The sequence below is a fragment of the Strigops habroptila genome, chromosome 1, assembly GCF_004027225.2.
Source record: "Strigops habroptila isolate Jane chromosome 1, bStrHab1.2.pri, whole genome shotgun sequence".
In the NCBI taxonomy this organism is placed as follows: Eukaryota; Metazoa; Chordata; class Aves; order Psittaciformes; family Psittacidae; genus Strigops; species Strigops habroptila.
The window spans coordinates 126,329,510-126,343,558 of record NC_044277.2 but is presented as its reverse complement, the minus strand read 5'-3'; the positions used below and the strand labels follow the sequence as shown (position 1 = coordinate 126,343,558).

General features: G+C 42.8%; 1 protein-coding gene across 2 annotated transcripts; it reads right to left on the bottom strand.

Moving 5' to 3' along the window:
* Positions 1-7,208: 7,208 nt before the first annotated feature.
* On the bottom strand, positions 7,209-10,508 carry ARL4A (ADP ribosylation factor like GTPase 4A). Of its 2 annotated transcripts, none has more exons than XM_030483528.1 (2): positions 10,408-10,508; positions 7,209-9,862 (listed from the first exon to the last, which is right to left on the bottom strand). In XM_030483528.1, exon 2 carries the CDS (start codon positions 9,776-9,778, stop codon positions 9,176-9,178), a length of 603 nt encoding a protein of 200 aa, XP_030339388.1. In that variant the 5' UTR covers positions 9,779-9,862; positions 10,408-10,508; the 3' UTR covers positions 7,209-9,175. The 2 variants fall into 2 exon arrangements, with proteins under 2 accessions (XP_030339388.1, XP_030339379.1); XM_030483519.1 differs by lacking the exon at positions 10,408-10,508 and adding an exon at positions 10,113-10,267.
* Between the last annotated feature and the right edge of the window lie 3,541 nt (positions 10,509-14,049).

The window sequence follows — 14,049 nt, the reverse complement described above, 5'->3', positions numbered from 1 at the left end:
AGATCCAAACAGCCAGATTCTACATCCCCTGTGCAGAGGCTTAAATGAATCCATAAGGAAAAAGCCAGAAGTGATTTAGGTCAGACTAAAGCCATTGTTAATACAGGATCCCTGAATTAGTTCTACCTTCAAGAAAAATGCTCTTCTATGCAAGAAGATACTATGCTCAGGCAAGCTACGCCCTTAATAACCCTCAGGATAATCTCAGGGTTGCCTAAATGGGGTGAGCAAACATCAAAAGATTCGGTAGAAGAGATTAGAGCCTTCTCCCATTTTTACTTTTTCAATGGGTTAGAAAACAGCCTGGAAATTTAACAAGCATGGGATTTTCCACAAGACAGAGAAAACCCAGCATTTGATGTTTTACACATCACCACTGCTGAGACAATGGACTTAGTGAATGAGAGGTCTTTAAATTATATATTAAAGAAACTAAGGAAAGATGTCCATATTTCTGTTCTTGGTACATGTCCAGCTCTACAACTGTTACTGCATAGAAATAGCTCTACTGACACTGATGAGAGAATTTCACTAACTGTGAGTGAGCTTTGCAAGCTTGTGTGATGTGTACAGGTCTGATTTGCAAATGTTAATGGTTGCAACTTAAGAAAAAAATTTCAAAAGTTTCCATTTGGAACTGTGAGTTCTTGCCATTTCATTTCAATAAACAAAATTAACGTGGAGATGGAAAAGGCAGAAAAACACAATAACCTTAATTTTTGTTTATTTACAGTCCTCTCTAATATGTATTTTTATTTAATGTGGTGAAAAGCTAAATTAATAGTCTGTGCCAAGTTTTAGACAAGTGTGAAATTTCAAGGCTTATTACGTTATTAAGCTTCTGAAAGAAGGATTTATATTTATAAAAGGAAGTGCTGACACCACCTGAACTCTGAGCAGTCGTAATGCCACCACAACAGCATGGTTCACATGCAGTGTGAACAGCCCAGATTACTTTATCCTAATAAAACTAAAGATTTAAACCAGAGGAAATTATTTCAAAGACTGTATTTCTTGTGCTGTCATGTTTGCAATCACATTTGGGTTTAAATGATGGGAAAACTTGAATCTATTTATATATTCTGAAGTTACACCCACTAAACAGGATCCCAGAGAAATTCTTGCAAACAGAGTTTGCAAGAATACAACAGAAGTGTGTGTAGGTAGGTGTGTATGCCTAGGTGGATTATATATGTAATCAACATGTAAAGCTCCATAACGCTGAAAATAATAAATTGTTGTGAACGTGTAAGGGTGGAAAGTGCATTTTACATGGATTATCTGCCCTAGTTCCTGTTCTTATTTTTGGAAAGCAATCAGCTCTTCGTGAGAACTCAGCACCACGCTGAGCCACCCTGGGGCTTTTCATGGCCCAGCCCTTCACTTTGCATTATTATCTGTTAGCAGCCACATCCTGTGCAGACTGATTCATTACAGCCAAGAAAGGCAGTGAGATCAGGAGACCCTCTGAATCCTGAGGTCTGTAATCAGTCTAACATACTCCTCTCACTGTACTATATAAAATAAAGCTATCTTTTCAAAGGAATTTCCAGCCATTTTTGTTACTATTCCAGATAAAAGCTTATTTTAAGATAATGTGTAGTTTTACCTCAAGATCTTTGCAAATCATCTTTACTTACAAACTTTCCTATGTCTGCTTTGCAATACCATTTATCCCAATTTAAATCAAACATAATCCCAAATAATTTTGACTGCTTTTGTTTAGTAGATATGGTCAAATGCAAAAAAATAATAAGAAGAAAAATAAGATGTCAGATAGTCATAAAATGATCCAGGTTATGAATATTTATTCACTGATGAATATGAAATAATTATTTTCAACTATGGTAATATTTTTGTTTTCTGTGAAGCTGAAGCTCATGCAGACAGAAGTAATGCAGTAGATTGAACTTGTATTTTCAAACTCTCAAATGCGTTACTTTTGAAATGGTACGATTTCCTGATGCCTAACTATTGAACACAAATGTGTTACAAGTAAATAAAAAAATTCAGATTACTGTTAGTCTTTGTATTATTTTCCGTTATACTGGATATTATATTTCTGGACTATCTTAATATCTCACAGCACTTCTAAGCATGACTTTCAGTGTAAGAGCAACTGTGAGATTCTTGCTTTACACACAGATGAAAGGACTTCAGGGATAAAATTACCAGCCCTCAGTAGCTGGGCTGGATATACCAATCTGCAGTCTTAAACTTCCAGCTTTCAGCATTAACTCCAGTACTTTAAAACTAAATTATGTGGTTGGATGTATTTGTTTTCAAGTTGCAGTGTAAAGCTGAGTCTTTGTACAGAATATTTTCTAACAGTCCCCTATCATGATTACAGCAATAGTAGGACATAAGCAAACACTGTGTATAAGCAAGTTATATGACAGAGTAGCAGAAATACAGTTGCTGAACCACATAGAAATATAGTTTGCTGGTACCAGTGCACACAGCGAGGGATGTGCATTGATGTGGCAATAGGAGATCTGTCAAAAAGCATCAAGTGTCGACTCAGTTCATGAATCCCATTTGTCTCCAGTGTAACATGACTGATTACAGCTGAATTACAGTGACTTTAAACATGTAAGTCAATTTTCTAAGCTAATTAAAATGGAGGAGGCTAGTATTTCTAAGGTTAGCACAATTCAGCTCCTATATGAAATACAGTATAATCAAGAAAAATGGAATATATTATCTCCGATTCAAATAGAAACTCAATAGCTGGAGTTAAAGGGAAAGAATGCTACTAATAATCTGTAGATTGCCTTTTTACTGTATCACTTAGAAACCAAATAGGAATAAACTGTGTTTGCAGAGACACTGACACATTAATCTATGTTTCACAAAGAATCAAGTTTCTTTGAGAAACTAGTGTGACCCACAAGAACTTCTCAAAAAGACAGCTGAAAAAATACATCATGGATATATAAATTCAGTGAGCATTACTGCAGAGACCTTACACTCATGGTCTGCAAACAGCTGAAGGCTTCTTAACAATCATGATGCAACTGGTGTCGAAAAACCCCCTGCATCAGCCCATGCCTACAACAGCATCCAATAATTACAAGGCCAATGGAGTTCAGCTAATGTTAGAAACAATTAGATATTTTTAGAAAATTTCCCACTTTTAGGTCCTCTTTGTCTGTGTTAAACTAGCTTGACAGAAAAACCAGTCTTGGCTAACCAAATCACTGCGGCAAAGGTGAACACTCTTCCTGACCCTCTTCACTCACAAACTCATGACACCCAACTCAGTGATGTTCCATTATCAAAACCTGTTAGAACTCTCAGAACAAAGGACATTGAAATGGGAAAGGGATGCAAATGTTATGCTCCAAAGGAAATTATTATACGTATCATTCATAAAGAGGTAACAGAAGATAAGCAGTTATAGGGCTGGGGGTACCTCTGGACTGTGTGTACGGCTGAGATATCAGGCTTCACACCTTTACCTCGCCTGACCTAAATTCCACCATTCTGCTATTTTTAGAAAAGACCTTGAAATACAGCAGCTTGTGAACCAGCCAGGAGCCCTCAGCACATTTAACAAGGCTCAACACCCCTGCTAACCTTCTCCTTTGTCAGTGGACTCTGAGATTAATGCAGTGATTAGGTGACTTTCTTAAGTGAGGTATTGTTTCATTTCAGCAATAGGAAAACTACAGTGCATAAAACAATAAATATTTTAAACCAATTAAGCAGCCTAGAAGCACATCTATTTCCCTTAGGGCTCAATGTGTCTTGAAAAGCCAGGAAAAACCAAGTTTCAAATCCTCTCTCCCTCCACAGACCCCACAGCCAACAACCATACTCAACCGTCTCCTTTCTAACTATTCTGTCATCTTTAGCTCTTAATTCTGGTGGAGCAGCTGTGTAAATATAGCTAGAACTAAGAAGCCATAATCTTCACAGCTCAGGGATTATCATCTCTTATTTTCCTGAGCTGTTTGCAAACAGGTATTCAGTCTGCAAGCACTGTCTGGCCTCCCTGCTTATTTTTTATCCTTAGATTTTGGGTTTGCCTTTGAATAAAATCAGTATGTGAGTACTTCGTGACTGTGCCCTTCGCCAGGCCCCACGGCAAGCCAGCAGCATTGCCCAGGTGCCTCACCACTCATGTGCCTCAGATCACTCACAGCCAGCCCCAATAAAACAGGACACTGCCAAGGAGGAAACACAAGTCCTTAATTTGCTGCTTCGGGATTTTTTTCAGCTAGGTCTTTGAAACTGCAATTTTGCTGCTTTACAGCTGGTTTAAGATGACTGACTAATGCTTTACAGAACGGCAAGGTACCAGCTATGTGTCAGCCCTTTATTTTGTTCTTGTATAGTTAGGATGTCTTTGGGAGTCCATAGGACAACCCCAGGCATCAGCCTGCTGCCAAGTCAGGCTGTGTATTTCCCTTCGGTTTAAAAACACACGCAAGAGTTTATCCACAAAGCTCTGCAGTCTTATCCTGCTCCTAAAAATAATGACAGCCTGCAGAGCAGCATGAGCTGGGGGGGAGGCCTTCACATACCTGTGTCAGTCAGGATTAAAAAAATAATAAAATGCTTTTGTCATCCCTCAGACTAAATAAACAGGAGATGATGCGCATTCACAGCTCCCTACACATCTCTTCCAGCAGCAACAAGGGTTGTTCTGGCCCCAAAGCTGTAGGGCTGTCAGTGGGGCTGTAAGCTGTGACCCTCTCAAACGATTAATTGCCCCCCAGTAAATTACAAACATTGATCCAAAAAGACTGATTCATGCCTAGTTTTCTCTCTCAGAAGAGGTGAAGGCAGCATTATAAGCACGTGCTTGCTAGCCTTCATGCACTGCAACCTGCACAGCTGAATCAGTACTGCATACTAGGGTCAGTGCCTGCATAGCATATGCAGATTGCCTACGCTTGCCACACTCTGCCTTACCAAGTCCTTCTCTCTTATCCTCAATCCAGTATCTAAATCCTCCTCAGATGCCAAGAATGACACTCGGCTCTCAACAAAAAGTTTCACCCAGGCACCAATTAGCACCCTGCTGTTTGTAAACAAATGATCCAAGATGCAGACAAACCCCCCCAGAAGGCAGACCCGTTGGGGTCCAGGGCCTGCTTTGGCTAGCCACCACACCAGCCGGCTTTCAGCTCCTTGCTGACCACTGGGTCCCAGGTAATAAACTCCTGCAGGACCAAAGTGCTGTGCAAGGTGGGTACAGAAGCACCTAAGTCAGGCTAGGAACCGTGGACTGGCTGTGGGTACTGCTTTCCACAGAAAGGATCAATCGTGTCTCAACAAAACATGAAAATTTGAAGAGAGAAAGGTTTCTCCTATCACCTGGCTGAAAACCAGGATTGGGTTGGTTTTTTTTTCAAATATAAATGCACGTTCAGTGCAACACAACTTGAAACTGATGCTGAGAACCTGAAGGAGTCTCACCATCCTACAGTACTTTTTCTAGCTGAAATGGTCATAAGCTAGCACACAGCTACGCAGCTAGAAAACAGAGACCAGATTCTGAAGGTTGGCTAACCTTAAATGACTGCGTGTGCATGAACAGCTGAGGCAATGCCATACCGACTTTTGTAAGCTAAGACAACAGTGATAAGGTTACAAGACCTTGTGGTTTGTTCAACAGTGCTGCACCAATTTAAATGCAATTCTGTACCTCCTTCAAGCAGAAGCAGTTTAAGATACTTAACTTACCGAGTGTCCTGAAATAGAGCATCATTTGTAGCCCATTCTAGCAAAACATGTTTTAAAATTTAGGTAGTGTAACTCCAGCATTGTAACAAAATTACACCTGCTTATTCAGCTCCTCTGAAGGTTTTTTTTACACATACCAGTATTTAGGCCAGAATCTGTCAATTCGTCGTATGGAAGAAAGTGATCCCAGGCTGACAGAACTACGCCAGCAGAAACTCGATCAGCCAAGATACCAAATGCTCTACTGCAGTCACCATTTTGTTAATAGTTGAAGACTTCATCATAGTAATACAGAACATGGTTTTGGAGGTACTGCTACATTTGTATATTTTACTCAGAACAGTTACTGTAATATTCCAGCTAAACAGTTCTCAGATAAAGGTATAGCTTGAACATAAAACTCATCCTCCACTCAAGTTTTCTATTTCCAAGTCAGTATTAAACATGATAACAACCATGACATTTTAGAAACACTGCTCTCCACCTTATCTCACTTCTTCCTCCAGAGTGATAGAGTACAGACCAGTCAAGACTTTGTATTTAAAAATCATTCAACTGAAGTTTTTGTACATAGAAGAGTTTGGGGAGCCTGTCACCAGATATACATTGGCATGGGTAATATGCACAACAAAACACAGCTGACTTTTTCAAGCAGGATGCCTTTTCAACTACTCCCAGCAGAAGTCTGATGAATACTCATAATGAAGTTATTATTTGGTATTATACAGTTTGTTTACTGGGTACAAAGAGCCAGCCTGCCATCTCACCTTCCTCAGGCTAGTACTCCTGTGTACCCAATAAGAAGGAAAATGTTAGCCAGATTATACCAATTATATGCCAAATTCATAGGGCTCAGCATCACTAATGCAGCTTTTTCTCAAGGCTGACTGTTAGTAACCTGCATTTTGATGTGCCATAAGTTACACAAATAGAAAACATCTGGGTTTTCAGAGATAGGTTTGGATATTCATGTTCAAACTCAGCAATTTTGGTTTGCAGGCTAAATGACGCTTGCCTTGTCTACATTCAGGTCCTGAAACTAATTAGAAGCTTCCATGTCTCTTGTCACGTTCTACTCACTGCCATAAAATCCAAGGAGGAAATTTATCCAAGGCTTAAGTACATGTGAATCCCTCAGATGGCTTCAGATACAGGAGCCTGAAGACATTAAATTAAGTACCACCTGTGAGTACATGTGGTAAATGCCCAACATTGCACGTAACAAAGTATGTTCAGCTGTATGAAAGATTTTTCAAATTAAGCAAGATCCATCACTTGAGAAAGGAGTCACTGTGGTTAATTTCTTCTGTGAATACATAGATATGCCACTGATTTAAAGTTTATAATGAGATACCTGCAATTTATCATACCCTAATGCTTACGAGCCTCACCACGCTTACAAGACTGGTTTTCAACAGAAATAGTTCTGCTGTTACTGGAATCAGTCCGTGCATAGGGGTAGGTTAGAATGTACTGCTGCAGTACAGGAAGTCAGACACCTTCTCTGTGCAGGCTTGTTTTGAATTGTTTATTGAGGTTTAAGAAGTCATCCACATTTCTATAAATATAGACATTACTTGAGTAAGTGACTTACAATGTCACCAGTGCAGGTACATATATAACCAACATACAAAAGCTCCACTGGAAGCTACTTCAGTTTATTCAAAAAGGACCAAGATGTCATAAAATTAAAAAAAAAAAACAAACCAACCAAAACAAAAAAAACCCAACCCAAAACCCCAAAACAAAAACAGCTGTCACTTTCAGTTATTGAAGACACTAAAGTGCATTTTTGGTTACCTCCTGGACCAACAGCTGCTGGTTAAAAAGTTTGATTTTTATTTTAAAACGTATCTAAGTTACACTGATTGACATTCAGGGTTGTAGCTGTCATCCTCCTGATACACGGCAGCAGGTAAGAAAAACATATTACTTTGCTGGTTGAGTAAGAGGAGGAAGTAGATTTTGCTTTTTTGTTTTTACTATTATTTTTTTTTTTCTCCATCTGGTATTTTCAACAAAAGTTTAAAGAGAATCTAACATTCTGATGAATTTTTACAGCACCACTAAAGTTAGTCTTAAAAATCCAGGCTCTGTTTTAGCCCTTTTAATTGCTAGCCAAGTATCTAAAGAGCTCTGTACCAGTAAGAAAAACTACCCTCCCTTTTCCATCAAGCACTATCCTGCCCAGTTAACACTGTTTGCACACTCTGTAAACAAGAACAGCTTAAAGCATAATTAAAGCAGAACACAGGCCTATCTTGAAAATCTTCTTCCCCCATTCCCTCCCTCCCCCCACCCCCGGTAGTGTCAAATGTTTGAGTGTATAAAGCATTATTACATTCCTAACCACAAAATACTTTAAGAGTCACGATAAAAAAAGCATACGTTGAAAGTGACATAGCAATTACCACTTTAATCAAATGGGGTATTTCAGGGAAATACAAGATGTGCTCTGCTAATTTTAACTTCATCTTTACTTCATTATAATTTTATTCCATTGCCAGAAAAGTCACTAGTAGAGCAAAGAATGCTGTGCTGGTTAGAACCACAACAGCCAGAGTTGTTCTTTATAACTCCTTTACTGCAATTAATTTACTTTTAACTTGATAGGAGGACATAATACTCATCATTCAGAAATATATTACTAATTTTGAGTAACAGTTTAAACCTGATTAGCACTGTATAATGAAGAATGGCTACTTCTAAAAAATAGAGACCTTACATACCAAAAACATGCTATATGTTGGGGAACCACTTTGTCATGCTCTTGCATGTTGTTTACATTTTTTACTTGTCAGAAAGTCTTTCTTTTGTCAGTTGAAGAATCCACAGCACTTAAATTTCAAGTATTTGAACTGAACATGATTCAATCTCAAGAAGTGCCAAATTAAAAAAAAAAAAATTAAAAAAAAAAAATCAAAACACAACCCTACACATGTAGCCAAGCTGTCATAGAAATCCCCAAACAAGGTAAAAAACAGCCTCTCGAAAGAATGGCTTACTAGCTTCATACATGTTTTTAAAGCTGTATAATGTTCACCTAAACACTCCACTTACGAGCATTAGAAGTTTAAAAACACAGAACACCTTCAATGCAAATTGCTTGCAGAGGGCACCCTCAAACATGAATACAACACTAAGCAGAAAACCCTCATTTTATTTGGCTATTTAGACATCCATGTCACATATACCCACCCATCCATTTCCTGATAGTATTACATCATCTATTAGGGCTTCTGAAATAATGCAGAGCCATAAAACTCAGAAGAGACTAGTGTAAAAAACACAAAACGAAAGAAAACCCAAACCAACAAAAGTTCCATGACTGCACAGCCTTCCACACGGCGAGGCTGTGCAACTGATTGTTTAATGTAACTAAGCTTAACGGCATCCAAACAAGCAGGCCTGGGTTTGGAAGCTGTCTCATGTCAAATTTTGACCAGGTTACTACTCTAAAATAGAAAGGTCAAAATAGAACTCATCTCTTCTTTTTCTGTTGCCTCAGCATTTTCCTTCGCTTAATTATCATGTCATGTAGCTTCTCCAGTCCCTCTTTGAGTCCATCTCCAATGATTGCACAGGTAGGCTGCAAATGCCAGGGTGTTGAAGAACTCAGCTCGCTCATCGCTAACATCTTCTCGATTTCAGAAAGGGAGAGAGAGTTCCTCAAGTCCTGCTTGTTAGCAATGATAAGGACAGGCACTCCTTGATTTTCGGATATCCTAGTGATCTTATGAAGTTCTGTTTTAGCTTCCTCCATTCTCTCAACATCGACGGAGTCCACCACAAACACAATGCCATCGGTGCACCTCGTGTATGATTTCCACAGCGGCCTCAGCTTCTCCTGCCCGCCTACATCCCAGAAGTGGAAAGTGACCGTTTTCGAGTTGCCCAGCGTCACTTTGATTTTCTCCGTGTTAAATCCTTTCGTGGGGACAGTGTTGACGAACTCATTGAACTGCAGTCTGTAGAGCACTGTCGTCTTCCCAGCGGAGTCAAGTCCCAAGATGACGATATGGAAACTCTGGAACGAAGGCAGGCTGGAGAGGATCGGCGTCTGGTCCGAGAGTCCATTCCCCATTGCCAGACGGGAAGGTGACAGCAGGCTGCCACAAGCAGAGGCCGGCTCCCACGGCTACGCTGGCCGCCGCGCTAGGCTCGGATCCTGCCAACGACACAACCAACGTTAGCTTTCAGCCGGTCCCTCTCCGCCTCAGCTGGGCTTTCGCGGCTGCAACGCGCCGGCCAGCGCCGCCGCCCCAACTGCCAAGGCGGCCGCAAGCAGCACGACGCGGTTCGCCACACGTCCCCCTCCCGGCCCAGCGGGCTCTGCTGCCCAGCGGCGCGGCGGCGGCCACTGCCGACACTGCAGCTCGCCTGGCACCTGCAGTCCCTCACCGCCGCGCCTCGCCTACCGCTGTCCCTGCCGGCGGGCGCGCCCCTCAGCGCGGGAAGACGAGGGCAGCTCGCGACCCCATGCCCGCGCGCCGCGTCCGCCGCATGCGCCACAACTGCTGCTCCCGCTGCTGCTTCTACTCCCGCTCCCAGCACCACGGCGGCACCCCCGCATCTGGCGGCAAGGCACCTCCCAGCCCGCGCCTAGCCCCGTGCGCCCCGCCCCGCGGCCCCCCATTGGCTCCGCCGCGCGGCGGGGGCGGGGAGGAGGGCGCGCTGCCCTTCGCCTATTGGCCGGCGGCACAGGCCACTCACCGCGGAACCCGGGTTTTACCGTTCTCAGCCGAACGCTGCGGCCGGGAAAGGGGCCGCGGCCCTCGCAGCGGCCGGGGCGCACTGCTCTCCGCCCACAGCCTGCCCGCACCACCCCGTTCCTCCCTCCGTGCTGCCCACTCCCTCCCTCGGGGGCGGAGTCGCCGCGTTACACGGCCCCCTCCGGGAAAGCCTCCGTGCCCCAACGGGCGGGCGGCAGCGCCCTGCCGGCCTGGGCGCCCGCCCCTTCGCCGGAGGCGCGTGCGCCCATTGGGTGCGAGTGCTGTCACTCTAGGCCCGCCCCCTAGCGGCCTGGGAAACTGCTCGGCAGCGCCTCACAGCGCACCTGCGCCCCTGCCGGGGGTACGCTGCCCAGCCTCGCCCCTGCGCAGCTCCGCGGGGAGGGGCAGCCGGTGGCACCGCGCTGCTCGGGCCGCCGTTCCCTGCGGGAATTCCCCGGGGCGGCACGGGGTTGCGTGCCGGGGCCGCTCCGCTCGCCTTGCCCTTGCGTTGCCTCCTCACCCTCCGCCGGCCGCTACCGCGGCCGCCGCGCGCCCTCCCGTCGCCTGGCAACGGGCCTCGGGGCGGTGGCCCTGGCCACGTGACCGGCGGCGGGCAGCGCGCGCGGGGCTCTGCCCGCCCCGCTGCGGGGTTGCGGCGCGGTGGGGCTGTTGGGTGGAGGGGAGCTGGGTTCGGTGTGGTGCGGAGCGGACCCTGCTGCTGTGCGAGCCTCAGAGAGTTGCCTCACCGCGCCTTCCTCGTGGAGTGACGCAGCAAATACCGCAGGCTGCAGGCCGCCGCCGCCTAGGAGCTCTGCAGACACTGATAGGGGCGAAGTGAGAGGGGAGGGCCGTGCTGTAAGCGGGGTTTCTTGCTGGTGTCGCATAAACAAGAGCGAGCGGCCCAAGGGCCCAGGAGTGGTTGTGTGGTTTCACCGCACTCTTACTGCCTTTTGCTTGTCCCTACGAACCAGGAGAGGAACAGTCCGGGAGGAGCTGAGAGTGACAGAGTGGGTGAAATCGTCTTGTTAGGTGCCTGACACAGAGAGAGCAGCAGTGCTCGGTTCTGAATGAACGTAATGTCACCTAGGTTAGCTACAAGGAATGTTTCCCACGGCACAGGGCTGTGCTAAGTTATTCTTCATTTCAATATCTAAGCATGATTTGAGCAATAAAGTCTTTCAAAGTCACAACTAATTACTAGCATCTAAGAAGACGTTTTCCTGCGTTACTGCTTGCAGAGCATACAGGTTCTAGAGGAGGAGTGGAAGAGTATTTTGTCTCTGATGTTCTTGCTGTCCCACCTTCATTATATTCCTTCCCATGGAACAATTTTCACTTACTGCGTTAGCCACAGCTATAGGTAGTTGTGGCAGTGTAGGTGGTTACTTCTGCTCGTGTTGGATGTACGCCAGCTCAGTGTAAAATAGCAATAGCACACAGAAGGATCAGATATACTGGCTTAAGAGCAAAGCATACTAGAAATGTCTTCATCTGTAACTCTTTGTTAGATAAAAAATAAAATAAATCTTTCTGATAAAAGCATATGTTTAACTGCCAACTAAAGCTCTTGTGCTGATGAAGTCTACCGTTCTAAGCGTTTCTCTACTTTGTACCACAGTCATCAAAATCTTTGACCAGTTGGTCTCCCCTAAGAGAGAAAAGGTGTCATTTTTTACATTAAACTTGCCTTTTTTTTTTTTTTTCTAAAGGACTTTCAAATTTCTTGGTGTGGCTGCTGAAAAGGGATGAATTTCTAAGAATATTCTGGCAATCACATTTCTTTTTTCCTTTGAAATCATTGCACTTTATATTTTAAATCACAAATAATTATGATGTATAAAAGAGAACTAATTTAATGGAGAAAAAAAAAATCCACAGTAGACAAGGTTTCATGTCATTAAAGTGTTAAGAGGCCTGTTATGGTCCTACTAAAAGTAGCAAAATTCTCATTTGCTTACATCTGAGATTAATGTTTCCCTGCTTTTATCTTTGTAAGTTATTTACATCCTGATCTTGCAGATGATTCTCTTTGGAGGAAGTGGCCTGTTTTTATAGGAAAGTGCTTTTACATCTATGGAGAGGTAGGGATAAGTGACTACCCTTCAGGCCAGCTAGAAAAGTTTCTGATTTGGCAGTATTTTAACCTACTTTTGCATAGCATAAAGAACTGCACAGCATACAATGTAAAAGAAAAGCACTTACCGTGACGGTAAAGGTAGGCCTTGATTATTCCTTGGATGGTTTCCAGTAATTTAAAATTGGTGGAAACCAAGAAATACCTTGTTAAGGAATATTACCAGAGATAATAGATTTATTCATAAAATTTGACAAGCTGAAATAAATCAAATTGACCTCTATCTCCACCTACAAAATAAGGTATTCCCTTTTTTAATGGAAAAATAAGCCTATTAGATATTACAGTCTTCTAAACTTTAATGTCTGATTGCTACCGAGATCTTTAACACAGCTTTATAGTAACATATTTTACAATTAATTCCACAAGGAGGGATGTGGGTCAGCTTCTGCTTTTATTGGAGTATTTTAATTTTAAACGTAAAATGAGAAAAGATTGCCTTTATCTCTTTCTCTGCTGAAAAACAGTCAATACATAATAACACATTTTGGTGCCCTTGAAAAGGGAGGGATAAGATAGAGTATAGCATAACCAACATGTATACATGAGGTGGAGAAGGAATGTCGTAGGTGTTTCTTTGGAAGAAGAGTTCTATGACATCAGGGAGATAATTTTAAAATCAGAAATTAATATCTTCAGCAAAATAAGCATACCTCTGTTTGTAAATATATATACGAAAGTAATCTACACTGTCCAGAAAATGCTTGGAGAAGTGGATTGTACTACTTCTTTCTCCCTCCTTACAGTTAATGTATCTCATCTGCCTGTTGTAACTTGCTATGAAGTGAATTATGAACTCTCTGGGGCAGGAACTATTTTTCAGTGTAAGTCGTCTCAGTGTTTAGCACCTCGATCTTAATTAATGCCTGTAGGCATTTCTGCAAAACAGCTATTAAATAACAATCCAAGTTGATCAACTCCTCCCATGCACTTCATGCTACTTTAGAAGTCAAACGTGCAGAGTGGGCAGATGTTCCAGGTGTTATGAAGGGAGTAATGGTATCTAAATTAGTGGGAGTGTAAGAAAGCTGACACATTCAACCTCTGATAATTGAAGGTAAGGGTGAAGCAAGGCTTTGATTATCCCTTAGAAGTCTTGGATGGAGGAGGTGTACAGCAAGAAGTATTCTTAACTTTCTTTTCAAGTATGTAGCTAAGTGGAGGGAATGGGCTGTTACTAGTTGACAGGTGAAAATAACTGAAAGATCCAGGTATGGGGAAACAATGGGAAAAGGCTTGAGCCATGTGCAGACTTTGTAATGCAAAATGAGGAGGTGTCTAATTTCTGTGTTGGGTTATTTCACATACAGATAGTTTTCTTACTTCCTATCTAACATGTCTATGGCTCTCAATTCTTTCTGGCTCAGCGTTCCTTAGCTCCTGAAAACAACTGCCACTTCAGCTTCTCTAGACTAAAAATCTTCTCCTTTTCTTTGATACCAATTTACCAAGGTACATGCTAATATATTATTTTCTATATATGTTTCATGTGTTTGGTCTACGTATACT